The sequence below is a fragment of the Lacerta agilis genome, chromosome 2 (assembly GCF_009819535.1).
Source record: "Lacerta agilis isolate rLacAgi1 chromosome 2, rLacAgi1.pri, whole genome shotgun sequence".
Classification (NCBI taxonomy): domain Eukaryota; kingdom Metazoa; phylum Chordata; class Lepidosauria; order Squamata; family Lacertidae; genus Lacerta; species Lacerta agilis.
In genome coordinates, this window is record NC_046313.1 from 22,174,609 (window position 1) to 22,189,982 (window position 15,374).

Here is a 15,374-nt window from a genome sequence, read left to right on the forward strand (position 1 = left end):
AAAGTGCTGGTTTTGGGCCTATAAAGCTTTTGGCCTTATGTGGCTCAATACTTTAAGGACCGCCTCTCCTCACATGAACTCAAACCTTGTGTTCAGCACCCAAGGCGCATGTGAAATGGGTGGTGAAATGAATGGGCTTTTAATACGTATGAATGGGTTTTTCTGCTTTGGTTTTATATTGATTTTAATCTTTGAACTATTTTGTAAGAAAAGTGGCTAATAAGTGCAAATAATACGAATGCGAATACGAACACTGCTAATAATATCATCCTGAAATCAGGTTTGGATCTCAGCTTCCGCATCGATCTGTGCTGATACTTTTGGTTGGTGCACACTGTTCTGAATACTGCTACTTCAAAGACACACCAACCTGAAAAATGGGTCCTCTCTCAACGATTTGCCTCCACATTTCACCTCAAGATATCGAAGAAGGAAGAGCCAAATGACACATTGCAAATAAGGCTAAATTGAAGAAAGGAAAAAAAGTATATTAATTGAAACAGCTTTGGTCCTGTGCTGATTTGCATTTGTAAGTGCAAGTTTACTGAAACTTACAACATGAATGTATAGAATGGGGCATGCCAATTGCTGTACTCATATAATTATAATCCATGGTATTGTGTATAGTTATGAGACTATGGCACTGGCAGGCAGACACATTTAGTGCAAACCTTTATGATAAGGTTACAGGCTCTGTGGTGATATTTTTTTTAGTTCATTTTTAAAAAAAGTTCAATCTGCAAATCACAGACTTCCCAATTGTAATCTGTTGAAATCTGTTTTCTAATTTCCTGAACGTTTTCCCCCCTATGAAAGAGGTTTCTGATTTTCTTCATCATTCACAGAATGTTTGTTTTGTACTACAATTCACTGCATCCCTGACTATTGGTTATGCTGGATGGGGCTCATGGAGACTAGTCCAAAACAACTAGATAAGACTTCCTGATATGAGGTCTTCCATGGTATTCTTACATGTCTTCCTCCGGGTTTCAACTGAACTTCAGGATCTGAACATTTATTAACACTCCTCCCGCTCTACAGTGTAATGTAAAGCTGTGGTACACACTAAACATATAAAGCACAATTGAAGCACCCCCCCCCTGAATTCCAGGCACTGTGGTTTGTTAAAGGCAGCTGGGAATCGTAACTCTGTGAGCAGTAAACTACAATGCCCAAAATTCTGTGAGGGAAAGAATGTGTTTCAAATGTGCTTTGAAGACATGGTGGGTATACTGCCTAAAATTATAGATTGAGGGAGAGTGTTACACTCCATGGTTTCTTTTTTCTGTATCCATCTGTAGGCTTATTTTTTTAAGCAGCCTAAAAGGACCAGGTTCTAAAAGGTGACCTTCAAATGTTTTGATCAAAGATCAATAAAATAAATACTATTGTTTTATTTAAGAAATAAGTAGGTTTGTCTCACCCTGTCCCTTGAGCAGCACCCTTTTGAGCAGCACTTACATGCCACGGTGGTGACAGGGTCAGGCAAAATGGCTGCTCTTATGTTGGCACTGGAAACAAGGCCTGTTGCACCAACAAAGGTCCAATCATTCCTAAGTATCAGCGATGAGACCTCAGGTGAGACCTTTGAACCTCAGTTTGATTTTACAAGCAGCAGCCTTAAGCGTGAAATAATCTTTCTGAATTACACTGTCCAGAATGAATGATAGCATCCTAACTGTTATTTGAAAAGGTGGTGCAGTTGGTCACAATTTTATGAAGAATGGAGGAGTGAGCTTTTTGGTTTTGTTGCTACCAGCCACTCTCATGAAGTTCTTCCTTCCCTTTCTCCAAGTCTGAAGACAAGTTCACAAGTGGAATAACTCATTGGGATGTCAAAACAAAATAAAAAAATAAAAAAATTCATTTCAGTAGCACCTTAGAGACCAACTAAGTTTGTTCTTGGTATGAGCTTTCGTGTGCATGCACACTTCTTCAGATATCTGAAGAAGTGTGCATGCACATGAAAACTCATACCAAGAACAAACTTAGTTTGTTCTTCAGGTATCTGAAGAAGTGTGCATGCACGCGAAAGCTCATACCAAGAACAAACTTAGTTGGTCTCTAAGGTGCTACTGGAAGGAATTTGTTAACTTTTTTATTTTGTTTTGACTATGGCAGACCAACACAGCTACCTATCTGTCATTGGGATGTATCCAGTTTAAGTCATACTCAGAAGAGACCCCTTGAAATTGCTGGACATGACTAACCTGGGTACATTCATTTCAACGGATCTGCTCTTAGTAGAACTTGGTTGGATGCAACCTCCTACTTTTAAATAGTATCAATCTGAATGATAGTAAAGCGATATAGAATGTGGCATAAATATTCTGGGCAATTTGCCTTTTTCATTCAATTTTATAGGCATGGAAAATGCTAGGAGTACACCGCAAAAGTAAAATTATGCTGTTAGAACAATGGAGCATCTTTCACTCTGTCATTGCACTTTCTGGGCCCACCTGCAGATTAATTTATTTGTGTACAATTTCCCCCCTCATAAAATCAGAATTAAAACCGGACAATTAAGAAACCAAGTAAAGACCAGACAATAAATATCAAGACCTCTAGTAAAGCATGGGCAATCAGGACAGACACACAAGACATTAAAATATAACAATGTGTTCAACTGCAGTGTAGAAAAGAAACTACATACTGTATATTCTGGCGTATAAGACTACTTTTTAATCCAGGAAAATCTTCTCAAAAGTCGGGGGTCGTCTTATACGCCGGGTGGAGAATCTGCGGTTGAGTATATCTCAAACTCTATATATTAACTGGAAAAGTTGGGGGTCGTCTTATACGCCCAGTCGTCTTATACGCCGGAAAATACGGTAATTGGGGTGCCACTTCTCTTCTGCAGGCACTTGCCTAAGTTCCAAAGACAGAGGCACTCAAAGTAGGGCCTCAGATGACGCTCTTAAATTATAGATCTCTCACATAAGAGAAGTTGGCCATTTAAAGTTCTAGACTCGCCACTGAAAGTTCAAACTAACACTTTGAATGGTACCCGGAAACAGAATGGAAGTCTTAAGAAAATCATTCAGCATTCTGGTAATATGTTCCCTGTGGTGAATTCCAGTCAATAATCTGCCACAGTCTACACTAGTCCAAATTTCTGGATGCTTTTTCAAGAAATCCCACTTTATAAAGCATTGCAATAGTTCGACCAGGATCTTTCAAAAACGCAAGTAATCTATGGGCAAAGCACACTGACTTCCAGGACTGTCTGCAACAAACACCACATGCCCTCTGATTGAAAAGGTGAAACTATACTACTTGATGTTAGAATACTTGCATGTAAACAAAAACAAAAAAATTAAGCACACGGTAATATGATGGGTTTGCACAAATGATAAACAGTAACAACAATTACTTTCCAAAATGTAACCAGACAGCTGATCCCCCGAATGTTAAAAGAAAAACAGGGTGCTTACCGCTATTACTGAAACCAGCAATCTTTCTGAATTCCTTTCCATCTTGTTATCAAGTTTCCGGGCTATCTAACAAGATAACAGATAGTTATTCATACAACTCTTTTCAATGTATTTTGCAGATGATGCCAATTTTAATTTTAACACTGCAATTCAGAAAATCTGAACACTTTCCCCCGAATAGTGATAAAACTTTTCTTCTGAATTACAGCGAATCAATACAGTTAATACCACCATTAAAGATACCATAAACTAAAAATACCAGTTTATTCCAATGGGATGTCTCTTCTGGATTGTAACCACACTGTTTAAATGCTTCCCCTCCTTTTTAAATATAACAAGAATATTTCAAAGATAAATATTATCAACGTTTTCATGATGCTTAAATCAGGGGTCCCCAAACTTAACTGGCCTTCGGGCCAGTTCCTCCGGCGCCGATCGTGCGGCAGGCCGGAGGGCGGGGGAGCGTGCGCCCATACGCACGCGCACTCACTTTTTACGGCGTGGCGTGGCACCGGAAATAGCTTGTGCATGTGTGCAAGCATAATTTCCGGTGCACTTCTGGCGCAGTGCACCGGAAATAGCTTGTGCGTGTGCGCACAGGCCTCTGCAGACCCAGAAGTGCACTGGAAATGACGCTTTGTACATGTGCAAAAGCTATTTCCGGTGATGCACCGCGTCAGAAGTGCACCGGAAATGACACTTGCGCGTACGCACAAGCTATTTCCAGTGCTGCACCGACCCGGAGATGGGCAGCCGTGCCAGTAAGAGCGGGTGGCGGCGGGGGTTGTCAGTGGCCGGATAATTGGCCCCCGGGCCTTAGTTTGGGGACCCCTGGCTTAAATGATACAGTAAAAGAGAGCTCCCATAATTGCCTGCGACTAAAACACACAATTCTTCTTCTTCTTCTTCATCATCATTGTCTTCCATAAACATGGTTTTAACAATAAATGACTGAGTGTGGAGGCCAATTCTGGATCCACATGTCCTTCCACAGTGGGGACATAGGTTTCTGGGCGGGAGTTGATCACGGTGTGGATTTGCCAAGCATACCTTCCTCTTAGCACGTTTCTCCCTTGCGTCCTGAGTTCGAGTGTCTTCAAAGCCCATGACACCTCTGCTAAAGGCTGTTCTCCAACTGGAGTGCTCGCAGGCCAGTGTTTCCCAGTTGTCAGTGTTTATACCACATTTTTTAAAGATTTGCCTTGAGACAGTCTTTAAACCTCTTTTGTTGACCACCAGCATTACGCTTTCCATTTTTAAGTTTGGAATAGAGTAGTTGCTTTGGAAGACGATCATCAGGCATCCGCACAACATGCTCAGTCCAACGAAGTTGATGTTGAAGAATCATTGCTTCAACACTGGTGATCTTTGCTTCTTCCAGTACACTGATATGAGTTTGCCTGTCTTCCCAAGTGATGTGTAAAATTTTTCAGAGACACCATTGATGGAATCTTTCGAGGAGTTGGAGATGTTGTTTATAAGTGGTCCATGTTTCACAAGCATATAGTAAGGTTGGTAGTACTGCATACATTAATACAATGCCAGCCTGTTACTTCAGAGGCTGCTACGGCTGGGGATATTTCCTCAACAAGTTTCCTCTTCCACTCTTCCTGTCAGTGAAAGGAGAAACTGCCCCTCTTCACACCGTTCCTCTTGTCCAGGCACCCTCCATGATGCTCTTTGAAAAAGGTCTACTCTTATTTTGTAGTGGGTATCAGAGGAGGGAGCTAACCCACATAATACTATTGCATAAGTCTTTATCCTGCACTCACAATGCAGTTTAATATATTCCCTCCCCTAGCACACACCACAAACAGAACTTATCCCCATTTCAGTTCCTTGAAAACTTACCTTTATAAAAGAAATGAGGCACCCAATAAGGGGATAGATTGGAATGAAGACAGAAAAACAGGTGTGAAGGACGGCCGCTGTTGTGTAGTAGACCATAAAAAACGCTATTTCGATGACAACAGAACAAACCAAGGCTGCCTGAAAGGGAAAAGAAATTAAAATAAAGACTTGGACTTTCAACAACCGGCTTCCTGTTCTCATGGAAGGAACTGTGTGTGCATACCTATGATGTTGGGGAGGGAAGGCATGGCCGGTGTCACCGTCTAGGGGACATGGCCACTCCATGTATTCTTGGTAGTTCTATCCTGCATTTGGTAGCCAAGGCTACCAAATGTCTAAACAGGGTTTGTGTGCTTGCAGGACTGGGCCACATCCAAATTACCGTGTGTGTGTGTGTGTGTGTGTGTGTGTGTGTGTAACCGATACAATACTTATTGCAAAATTATGGTAAGCAGGAAAGGCAACTTCAACACAGCCATTAAACTTACCACTGAAAAAATGAATGACCAAAATTCTTTGGTGTTTTGAATCGTTTTAAAGGTGAAAGAGACAACATAATTGAACAGAACTACTGATGGTACATAGCCAATGAGGCAAAAAATCTGTAAGGAAAGGAAAGTTATTAGTGTTAATTAAAACATGTTCTGAGGTGGAAACAGGTAACAGCAGTTAAGAAACCAAGGCATTCCCTGCTCCCCTACACCCCTGAGCAGGAAATCCCTACAGGGTTCAATGATGTCCTTTAAGTTCCCCCTTCTGTTATTTTGTTCATGTTTCCCTCAAAGACCTTAAGCCAATAGCCCTGCTCCTGTCCAGGGCTGGTCTTGCAGGCTGCTCTGGATTATAGCCTGCACATGGAGACTTCAGAAGGAGGGGAGGATTTTGGGTCCATGTGATAAAGGGAAACACAGACCACTTTTTGCCATAAATGGCTGGTCACATTTGTACTATGATTGCTTGATAAGGGAAATGGGAGGGAGGACACTGATGATGTTCTTAGTTTTCATGAGGAAAAATATGCGCTTTGCTCAAGATTGCCCATGAATCTGTATGAAGAAAGCAGCAGCCCGTACCCTTATGGGAGTAGCTACTAGAAAGCAAATTCACAGCTGCACTGTTGTATCTCTACTACCATTTCAGACACACTTTGCCATGTTGGATTGGAACTGGCATACAAATCCTTAAAAGCCATGAGCCAGGAAAAAAACTGTAAAGAGATGAAAATAATTCTTTTGTTTATAGCACCTGCATACCAAGACGGTACAAAAACTGAATGTTTGGGAAGTGCTCAGATGTTTGCATCTGTGCTGGATTTTCAATGCCATAGTGAAACCAGTATGAGGGGCTAAGTGGTATCATTGTTTTCTATTTTAGTAGGAATTAAGATCCAGTTATTATTTTTTATCTTGTCTCCACCTTTGAGAAGTGGGTTAATAACCCAAATATATTAACAACAACAACAAAAATGAGTAAAATGCAGGAAATTTATTTGAAATTAAGCAAAACTTACCACAGCAAGAAAATTTTCAGGAAAAAAATAAACTCCATGGTGAAATACAAATAAGCTACCCATCATAAGGAGGAGAATAATATAAAATAAAGGAATGTCAACTAGCGCCTGTCCACACCAGTATGCAGATGGATAAAGACCTGAGATCTTAAGTTGAGTGTAGACTTTAATCTGCAAAACACATTGAAATACATGTCAAAGATGGAAAATGACACCAAGCCTAACCAGATTAGCCTAACCAGATTTCTGCTCTTCAGCAGTTTTGGACTGGGATGAACAGAGCTGAACGGCTCATGCACATCACAGAAATGTAAGAATGTAAGAAAAACCCTATTGGATGCCCATCGAGTCTGGCATTCATTTCTCACCAACAAGATGCCTCCGGGAAGCCCAGAACTTCCTGGACTGAAGTACAGCAGCCAAAACTCCAGTAAGAGATGAATGAACACAGATCAAATAAGAATAGGTCTTATTTAGTAACAAAGCTTATATAGTAAGTAGAGAGCAGCTCCAAGAAAGAAAGACAGGAACATCGGTGTCAGAGAGAGAGAGGGAAGCCCGAGTAAGATAAATAAAAATCCTACAGAGCGGCGAGTAGATTTTATACGGTTAGGGAAGGAGATTTAATCCCTGATCTACAAATGCCAATGACTTCTGAAAAGGCTCTGTCCCTGGTATCTGTTAACCTAACATCTCTCACTGCTGGGGACCAGGACCTCAGTGACTGATCATAAAACCTAGGCAGGTACAAGTGTTCATCAGTTAGCGTGGTCCCAAACCATTTTTTAAAAACACATATGGGCATAAACTTAATTTGTGCAGCATCTTTTAAATTTAAAACTGTAATTAATTGCAATGTTATAAGCTTACATAAATTACACACTATGAATTTATTCGTACTGTTTATTACCATCATTATCAAATATTTATTTATTGCATTTTTGTCCCACCTTCCCCTCCCCCCAAGGAATTCAAGGTGGCGTACATGGTTCTCCCCCCCCCTCCTTCCTTAATCCCCACAACAACTCTATGAGGTAGGTTAGGCTGAGAGGCAATGACTAGCCCAAGGTCACCCAGTGAGTTTCATGCCTGAGTGGGGATTTGAACCCTGGTCTCCCAGGCCCTAGTCCGACACTCTAAACACTACCCCACACTGGCTCTACTAACAAAGAGAGGGTACCGTCCTGCTGAAGACATGAAAAGCTACTGATTTTTTGTATCTGTTCTTAAATGCATTACAAACTGATGTATTATTACAAGTGGCCACACTCATTTAATTTTGCTCTATTCAATAAAACTATTCTATCTTATTACGAAGCTATCATACCTTCCTGTTGTCTAAATGTGAATTAATGAGTTAATTTGGCCCTAGCAGCAAACTCCCAAAGTTCCTCCACCCATTCATTAATAGATGATGTGTTAGCTGATCTCCATGTTTTAGCAAAAAAGTATTTTTGCTGCAGCTAACATATAAAAAGTTAATTTTTCTGATGACACCAAAGTTTCCGCAAAATTCAGTGTGAAAAATACTGGAAAAGACAGGCATTTCATAGCCTAAGATGTTTTTCATTTGGGTTTTTTTTTAAAAAAAAATTCCTCCGGTATTTTTTTATTTTTCTCACATCACATTCCAACATGTGGAGGCCCCAAACCATTTAGGCACTTTAAATCAAGCCAAGAAATAGATAGATGCAGTGCTTCCCCCCCAAAAAAAATGTTTAGGGGTACTCTCGTTTTCCTACTCATATTGAAATGTTGTTGTTGTTGTTCAGTCGTTCAGTCGTGTCCGACTCTTCGTGACCCCATAGACCAGAGCAAGCCAGGCACCGCTATCCTCCACTGCCTCCCACAGTTTGGCCAATACTACCCCTCAATGAGGCCAAACTTAGATTTGCAAAATGTTTAGGGGCATGCCTACCCCTGCATCCCGCCCCCCCCCCCCCCGAAAAAAGCACTGGATAGGTGTGACCAGAGTTGGTGGAATATGCTCTCAATACTTGCCCCTACAAATGTTCTCAGGCTGCACTATGTTAGTTTAGTATTAATTACCTTAGCTAAATGGTACCATCCTAAAACAATCTTGGAGAAAGTGGTTGTTACTTGCTGGTCCTCATATAATATGTTTGTGTATATTATGGATTAGTACACTACAAAGGTCAATTAATGTGGGTCATGAGGACAACTAGATGGCCTGATTATCTACTCATTCATATTATATTATATTTAGCCAGATGACCGGGGAACCAGTAAATAAGACTTATTTTGTGTTCCTTTTTAAATACTGTGGTTGAAATATATTACCTTGTGATTTTCTGCGTTCTCCATGGCAAAATATGGCGGCATCCCGGTTACAATGACTCCTAGTAACACAGCCTCAAAGTACAGAACTAGTGTGAAAACCGTGTCAGTAATTTCCTGCAAGTTAACAGATTTCAGTGTAAGGGGGGGGGGGACAAAAAATAATCTGGAACATTAGTTTTATATTTGCATACATTGGGGGGGGGGGTGTCCACAAATGGATTCAATAAACACCCTGTTTTTGCTGCCTGCTAGTGATTGGAACGGTTTTGAAGGGTTGTCAAACATTTGCTAGGCCGCAATACACAGCTAGATGGTTGGCTGTGTTTGGTTGTGTGTGTGTGTGTGTGTTTAATTCAAATAAATATAAATGGTGAAATTGCAGCAAGAAAAATACGAGGGTGGAACTAATGTTGTAGACATTCCCAGTTCTTAGCATAAATCTACAGGACCAGACTGGAGTGCAGTGGATCCAAAAGGGAATAATGGAGCAAAACAGGGGGATGCCTTATCCCCAAGAAAAAACACACACATACATTTCCTTTACTACTTCAATTTACAATTATTAGTCTTTGGGTTTTGCATTCACTTACTTGAAAGAAAGGGTTACTCCAGACATGGATCCTTTCAGTTACGTTTAAATTGTGCAGGTACAAGTTGCTAATGATATTCATCATAACAGGTAAAGAATGCACCATTGTACGGTTAAAAGCCACTGTAAACATGTAGTTCTGCACAAAGAAAAAAGAAAGAAACGTAAAAACGTAGAAATTAGCTTCCAGAATCAAAAGTGCAGAGTTTAACAAAGCGTTGAGAAGACTCAGATAATACTACTTCTGGGACATCAGGCTTGCAAATACCTCTGCACGAGGATGCCCTCAGACTACAGAGTATCTATCATGTGCTTCTAAAAGGATTTTACAAAACAGGTCACAACATTACAAGTCCCACCTTTATAAATGTTATAATGCAACTGCGTGGTTGTTGGTGGTCAAATCACACTGCAAAAATAGTGATTAGCCATGTTGCTTCCCTGTGTTTATTCCAAGGAGCAATGGCTCTAATTTGGGACTAATTGTATGATTCTTTCCCACTTCTTAGAATCGTCCATCACTTACAACTTGGGGGGGGGGGGGGATTTTTTAATGTTTTGAATGTCACTTTAATATGTGACTCATACATTTAATAAACATTTATGCACTCAATATAAAAATTAAAAGTATTGCTTGTTTATATTTATTACATTTCTTCTATTAAATAGTGGGTGGACATAGCAGACAGCACAGTGATTCTCCAAGCAGCTCTCTTTATTCTCAGGCTGGAACAGAACTGAACTGAAGGGCTGAGCCAGCCTGCTTATATAGTACTCAGTCACATGCAACAGTAGCAACTCTCTACCCAATCCGTGAGCGGCCCTCTCAATCCTTCATTTGCATGTGCAGAACTGTGTGAGAACTGCAGCCACAGTAGGCAGAGTGAAACTATATACACAACACCCCTAGTGGCCTAGGGTGAGAACTTCAATGCATAACATCTTCCATCCCAGAGTTCAGGGCCCTGTACACAGGGTTCTCAATAACCACCCATCCAGGAAGTGACCCAACCTACTTGGCTTCCAGCAAGTTAACTCCATCATTCTGCAACCTCACCAAGTAGAGATGAAAGAAGGCTTGAGGGGGGGGGGAACCCAGGAAAATTGGGGGGGAAACAGGGGTCCCCCCCAAAAAAACTGTTTTTTCCCATTTGGAAGAAAACGGGGGGGGGGGAACCCTGGTCCCCCCAAGACCTTCCAGTCTCTAATCCCAAGAGGACCAGTATTTCTTCTCACCTTGTCATCATGCAACACATTTAATCCTGCATTATGTGGAGCAAACGAGACATAATCACTGCCATTCAATGCTGTTCCATGGGTGTCAGCTGCTCCATAGTCACTGCCATTGAGTATCTCTGTTAGAATATTCTGGCTCCTAAGAGATCTGAGGATGTCGTCAATGTTTGACCCTAGGTTAAAGACAATGAAGAGATATGTGAGTATCAGGGCCGGATTTAGGTTTGATGATGCCCAAAGCTACTGAAGGTAATGGGGCTCTTAATATGTCCAGCTGTCCTTTGTCAACAACAAATTGTCGCTGGTTTTTTGTGTGTTGAATATATGCCAAATGGTAATTTATGGACCTAATAGGTATCTAAAGCCATTTGCACATGTTGCCGTGCAACCAGCCCATGCAGAATGTAGGCACCCTGTATATAGAAATGAGCAAACCTGTGGTATTTTAGGGAGCAGGCTAGCAGGCGGGGCCCATTAACTTACATCATAGGAGCCTACACAACACAAAACACTGTTGCTGTATGTAGGTTTTATTTTGTTTTTTATCTTATATTTTGGAAATGTACATCCAGTTTTTCCCCCTTTAATTTTTTTTTTAAGAGAGTGGGGCCCTAAGCTATAGCTCGTTTAGCTTTTATGTAAATCCGGCACTGGCGATTATGACAAATGCAGTGATTCCTTGAATTAAGTGCATATAAAAGGTAAAGGTAAAGGACCCCTGACAGTTAAGTGCAGTCACGGACGACTCTGGTGTTGCAGTGCTCATCTCGCTTTACTGGCTGAGGGAGACAGCGTTTGTCTGCAGACAGTTTTTCCGGGTCATGTGGCCAGCATGACTAAGCCGCTTCTGGTGAAACCAGAGCAGCGCATGGAAACGCCGTTTACCTTCCCGCAGAAGCGGTACCTGCTTATCTACTTGGACTTTTTGGCGTGCTTTCGAACTGCTAGGTTGGCAGGAGCTGGGACTGAATAACGGGAGCTCACTCCGTCGTGGGGATTTGAACTGCTAACCTTCTAATTGGCAAGCCCAAGAGGATCAGTGGTTTAGACCACAGTGCCACCCGCGTGCACATACAGAGCTCCAAACTTGCAAGGGCTTCCTATATTTTCTGCTATGTCGAAGACAATTCTATTAAGATCTCCGTTTTGCGCATATGGGGGGGGGGGGTTGGTATTGTAGCAGACAGGGTAGCTTGTTTTCACTGGGAACCAATCCCATGCATGCATACATACATAAGAACAACAATGAAGCTGTGGATAATTCATGCATACTGTATATATTTATATCAGAGGAGAAAATATGACAGCAGTTTCGAGTCAGAGGTGTAATTACTGGAGATAGCTGGTACTTGCTACTCTTTGCTGTTAAGAATTTCCCCCAAAGCATTATAAATTTATCTCACAATCCCCAGTGTATATGCCTATGCAGGGATGTGATAGGGGGCTAATGGAACAGTGGTTTGATGTGCTAAGGCTGCTTTTAGGTCTTCAGCAATTCAGAAATCAATCTTCGAATGATTAACACAAATTTATAGTCTGAAATTGCACTGGACTCACTCACTAGAAACTATGACTGAGAAGGGGGTCTTGGAAATAATAATTGTGGCTACTGGTGAAAACTAATTTCACTATTGTGACAGAGAATGGCAGTAGCAAGATTTAAAGGGGCTGCTCACCTTTAAGAATAATGGCAGAAGTCTTCATTTAAAACAAACAAACAAAAAACTCCCCCCTTTCACCACCACCACCGATTACAGCAGCAAGAGCTGCTTTGCCTAAACCATTGAGCAATGTGGAAGGGGGGAGAATGGTGTGTTGGTGCAAAACACGTCTGTCAGTCCAATTTGCAAATGAATTGGGAGGAGAGGGAATGCCCAGATTTGTTTCTGCTTTTGAGGACTGAGTTTGCCACCTGCCAGACATGCACCACACCGGCCACTCTTCAACCTGAACTAACACAGACTATTCTTTTCTTTCCACTGTACATCGCAATCAATTGTATTTTATAACCTGGATGTCTTTAATTATTTAAAAATCATTTTCATACCACCTTTCGTTAAAAATTAATTCCAAGGCAGTTCACAATAAGAAAATAAAACAATACGATAAAGACGAATGTATTAAAAAAAATCGTAATTGAAATACATTGTAAAATGCATTGTACCTGTAGAGTTTTGAATGAGGAGGCTGGTTTTGTATTTGTGATGAGTTTCATTGGGACTAAGAAAATATAAATCTGGGGAGAGTTTGATAGGGATCACTGCGTTTTTGAAGGAATGGTGTATAAGGAACATAAGAATCTGAATAAGAAGAAACACAGCAAATAGCAAGAATCTGAAAAAAAGGAAATAAAACGCATAATTAAAACGGATCCAAATTATATGTAAGTCTGTTTAAGAATTCCTTTTCTCTAGATCAGTGAAGAGCCTAACTTGAGACTTCTGTGGTGTTCAGAAGTCTTTTGTTTAAAAAAAAAATCACAATTGATAGATAAATAGATACAGATACAGAGTTTGTAAGACTGAAACCACTTAACCCAGGAGTAGGCAACCCAAGGCCCATGGGCCAGATGCAGCCCAATCGCCTTCTAAATCCAGCCCACAATCAGCATGTTTTTACATGAGTAGAATGTGCGCTTTTATTTAAAATGCATCTCTGGGTTATTTGTGGGGCACAGGAATTTGTTCATTCCCCCTCCCCCCAAAAAAATATAGTACGGCCCACCACATGGTCTGAGGGACAGTGAACCGGCCCACAGCTGAAAAAGGTTGTTGAACCCTGCACTTAACAATCAAAACACAGACACAAGGCATGCCTAAAGGAACTATATCATATCTTTCATCCACATACTAGATCAGGCCGAGCAGCAGCATGCAGCATCCTCAGACAGTTGCCAGTGGGCCAGCATCTTAACACAGCCCACAAGCGCACTGTCCCTGGTTTTCCTTTTATAAAGGTAAAGGGACCCCTGACCATTAGGTCCAGTCATGGACGACTCTGGGGTTGCAGAGTTCATCTCGCTTTATTGGCTGAGGGAGCCGGCATACAGCTTCCGAGTCATGTGGCCAACATGACTAAGCCGCTTCTGGCAAACCAGAGTAGCGCACGGAAACGCCGTTTACCTTCCCGCCAGAGCGGTACCTATTTATCTACTTGCACTTCATGCTTTCGAACTGCTAGGTTGGCAGGAGCAGGGACCAAGCAACGGGAGCTCACCCCGTCGCGGGGATTTGAACCGCCGACCTTCTGATTGGCAAGCCCAAGCAGCACAGTGGTTTAACCCACAGTGCCACCTGCGTCCCTTTTATATCCACCCCTTAAAGAATCCCCCCCCCCAACAGCCTATCAACTTCCTATGTAAGTACAACTCCTGGGAAAATGCTGTGTTTGGCAATGCAGCCTTCGGGATGAATAAGGTTTGCTATCCCTATTATATATAATTGGTTTGTGGAACGAATGCTACTTGTAAACAATAAGTCTGTTCGTTCTCCCACCATTTCCAATGCTTTCCAACATGTTATCAAGTAAACGTATATAAAGAGAAGTGGGTGTGGCGTGATGCTACATTTGCCACATGCTTCGCCCTCTGGGGAAAAATTGGGAGGTTTTTAAACAAAGGTTGGACCTTGCCCTTCTGTCAGGGATTCTTTAGCTGCGACTTCTGCATTGCAGGGGGTTGACCCAGATGGGCCTTGAGGTCCCTTTCAACTCTACGGAACACAAAGCTTAAATACTTACACTGCTGTCACTGATTTAACTTCTCGTTTTAAGTTAAGGAAGTGTACTTTCGCTATGGTAAAGACCTGCTTTTTCCAAAGAGACTTATTGCTCACTGCACAAGATTTCGTCTCGGATAGCAGTAGTAGGCTCTGCTCTAACTCATCAACAGATTTCTCATCCAATTCCTCTTCAGCTTGCTCTGGGTTAAATACACTGAAATCTAAGGGGGAAAGAGTAGAACAGGTTGACAATTTAGAATTTATCCCCTCTGATCAAACCATACCTCCATAAAGCTTGGGTCCACACTTACACTATGATTGTCAGTAACACTGAGTTCAGCTCCGCTTTCCAATAAATATGGTTGGGCACTGCAGTTTTAATGATCTCTCCCATTGTAAATATATCACGAGAATGGGATCTTATACACTATTACCAGTTGCAAATACAACCTTAATAAACTCAATACTGATCATCATTGCTGCACCTGGCTTCTTTGGGAGGAGCCAGCTTTGCAAGCACAGGAAAAGCTACTACTGAGAGCCAGTGTGGTGTAGTGGTTAAGAGCGGTAGACTCGTAATCTGGGGAACCGGGTTCGCGTCCCCGCTCCTCCACATGCAGCTGCTGGGTGACCTTGGGCTAGTCACACTTCTCTGAAGTCTCTCAGCCCCGCTCACCTCACAGAGTGTTTGTTGTGGGGGAAGAAGGGAAAGGAGAATGTGAGCCGCTTTGAGA

General features: G+C 41.7%; 1 protein-coding gene across 1 annotated transcript in view; it reads right to left on the bottom strand.

The window, feature by feature from the left end:
* Positions 1 to 15,374, bottom strand: part of ABCA5 (ATP binding cassette subfamily A member 5) — a 52,118-nt gene that overhangs the window by 10,735 nt on the left and 26,009 nt on the right. Inside the window, exons 19-28 of the mRNA XM_033138916.1 lie at positions 14,660 to 14,861; positions 13,086 to 13,255; positions 10,922 to 11,094; positions 9,687 to 9,824; positions 9,097 to 9,210; positions 6,796 to 6,966; positions 5,774 to 5,887; positions 5,286 to 5,423; positions 3,435 to 3,500; positions 371 to 462 (exon numbers count right to left, since the gene is read on the bottom strand). Coding sequence (XP_032994807.1) covers positions 371 to 462; positions 3,435 to 3,500; positions 5,286 to 5,423; positions 5,774 to 5,887; positions 6,796 to 6,966; positions 9,097 to 9,210; positions 9,687 to 9,824; positions 10,922 to 11,094; positions 13,086 to 13,255; positions 14,660 to 14,861 — 1,378 coding nt within the window. The remainder of the gene's footprint in view (positions 1 to 370; positions 463 to 3,434; positions 3,501 to 5,285; positions 5,424 to 5,773; positions 5,888 to 6,795; positions 6,967 to 9,096; positions 9,211 to 9,686; positions 9,825 to 10,921; positions 11,095 to 13,085; positions 13,256 to 14,659; positions 14,862 to 15,374) is intronic.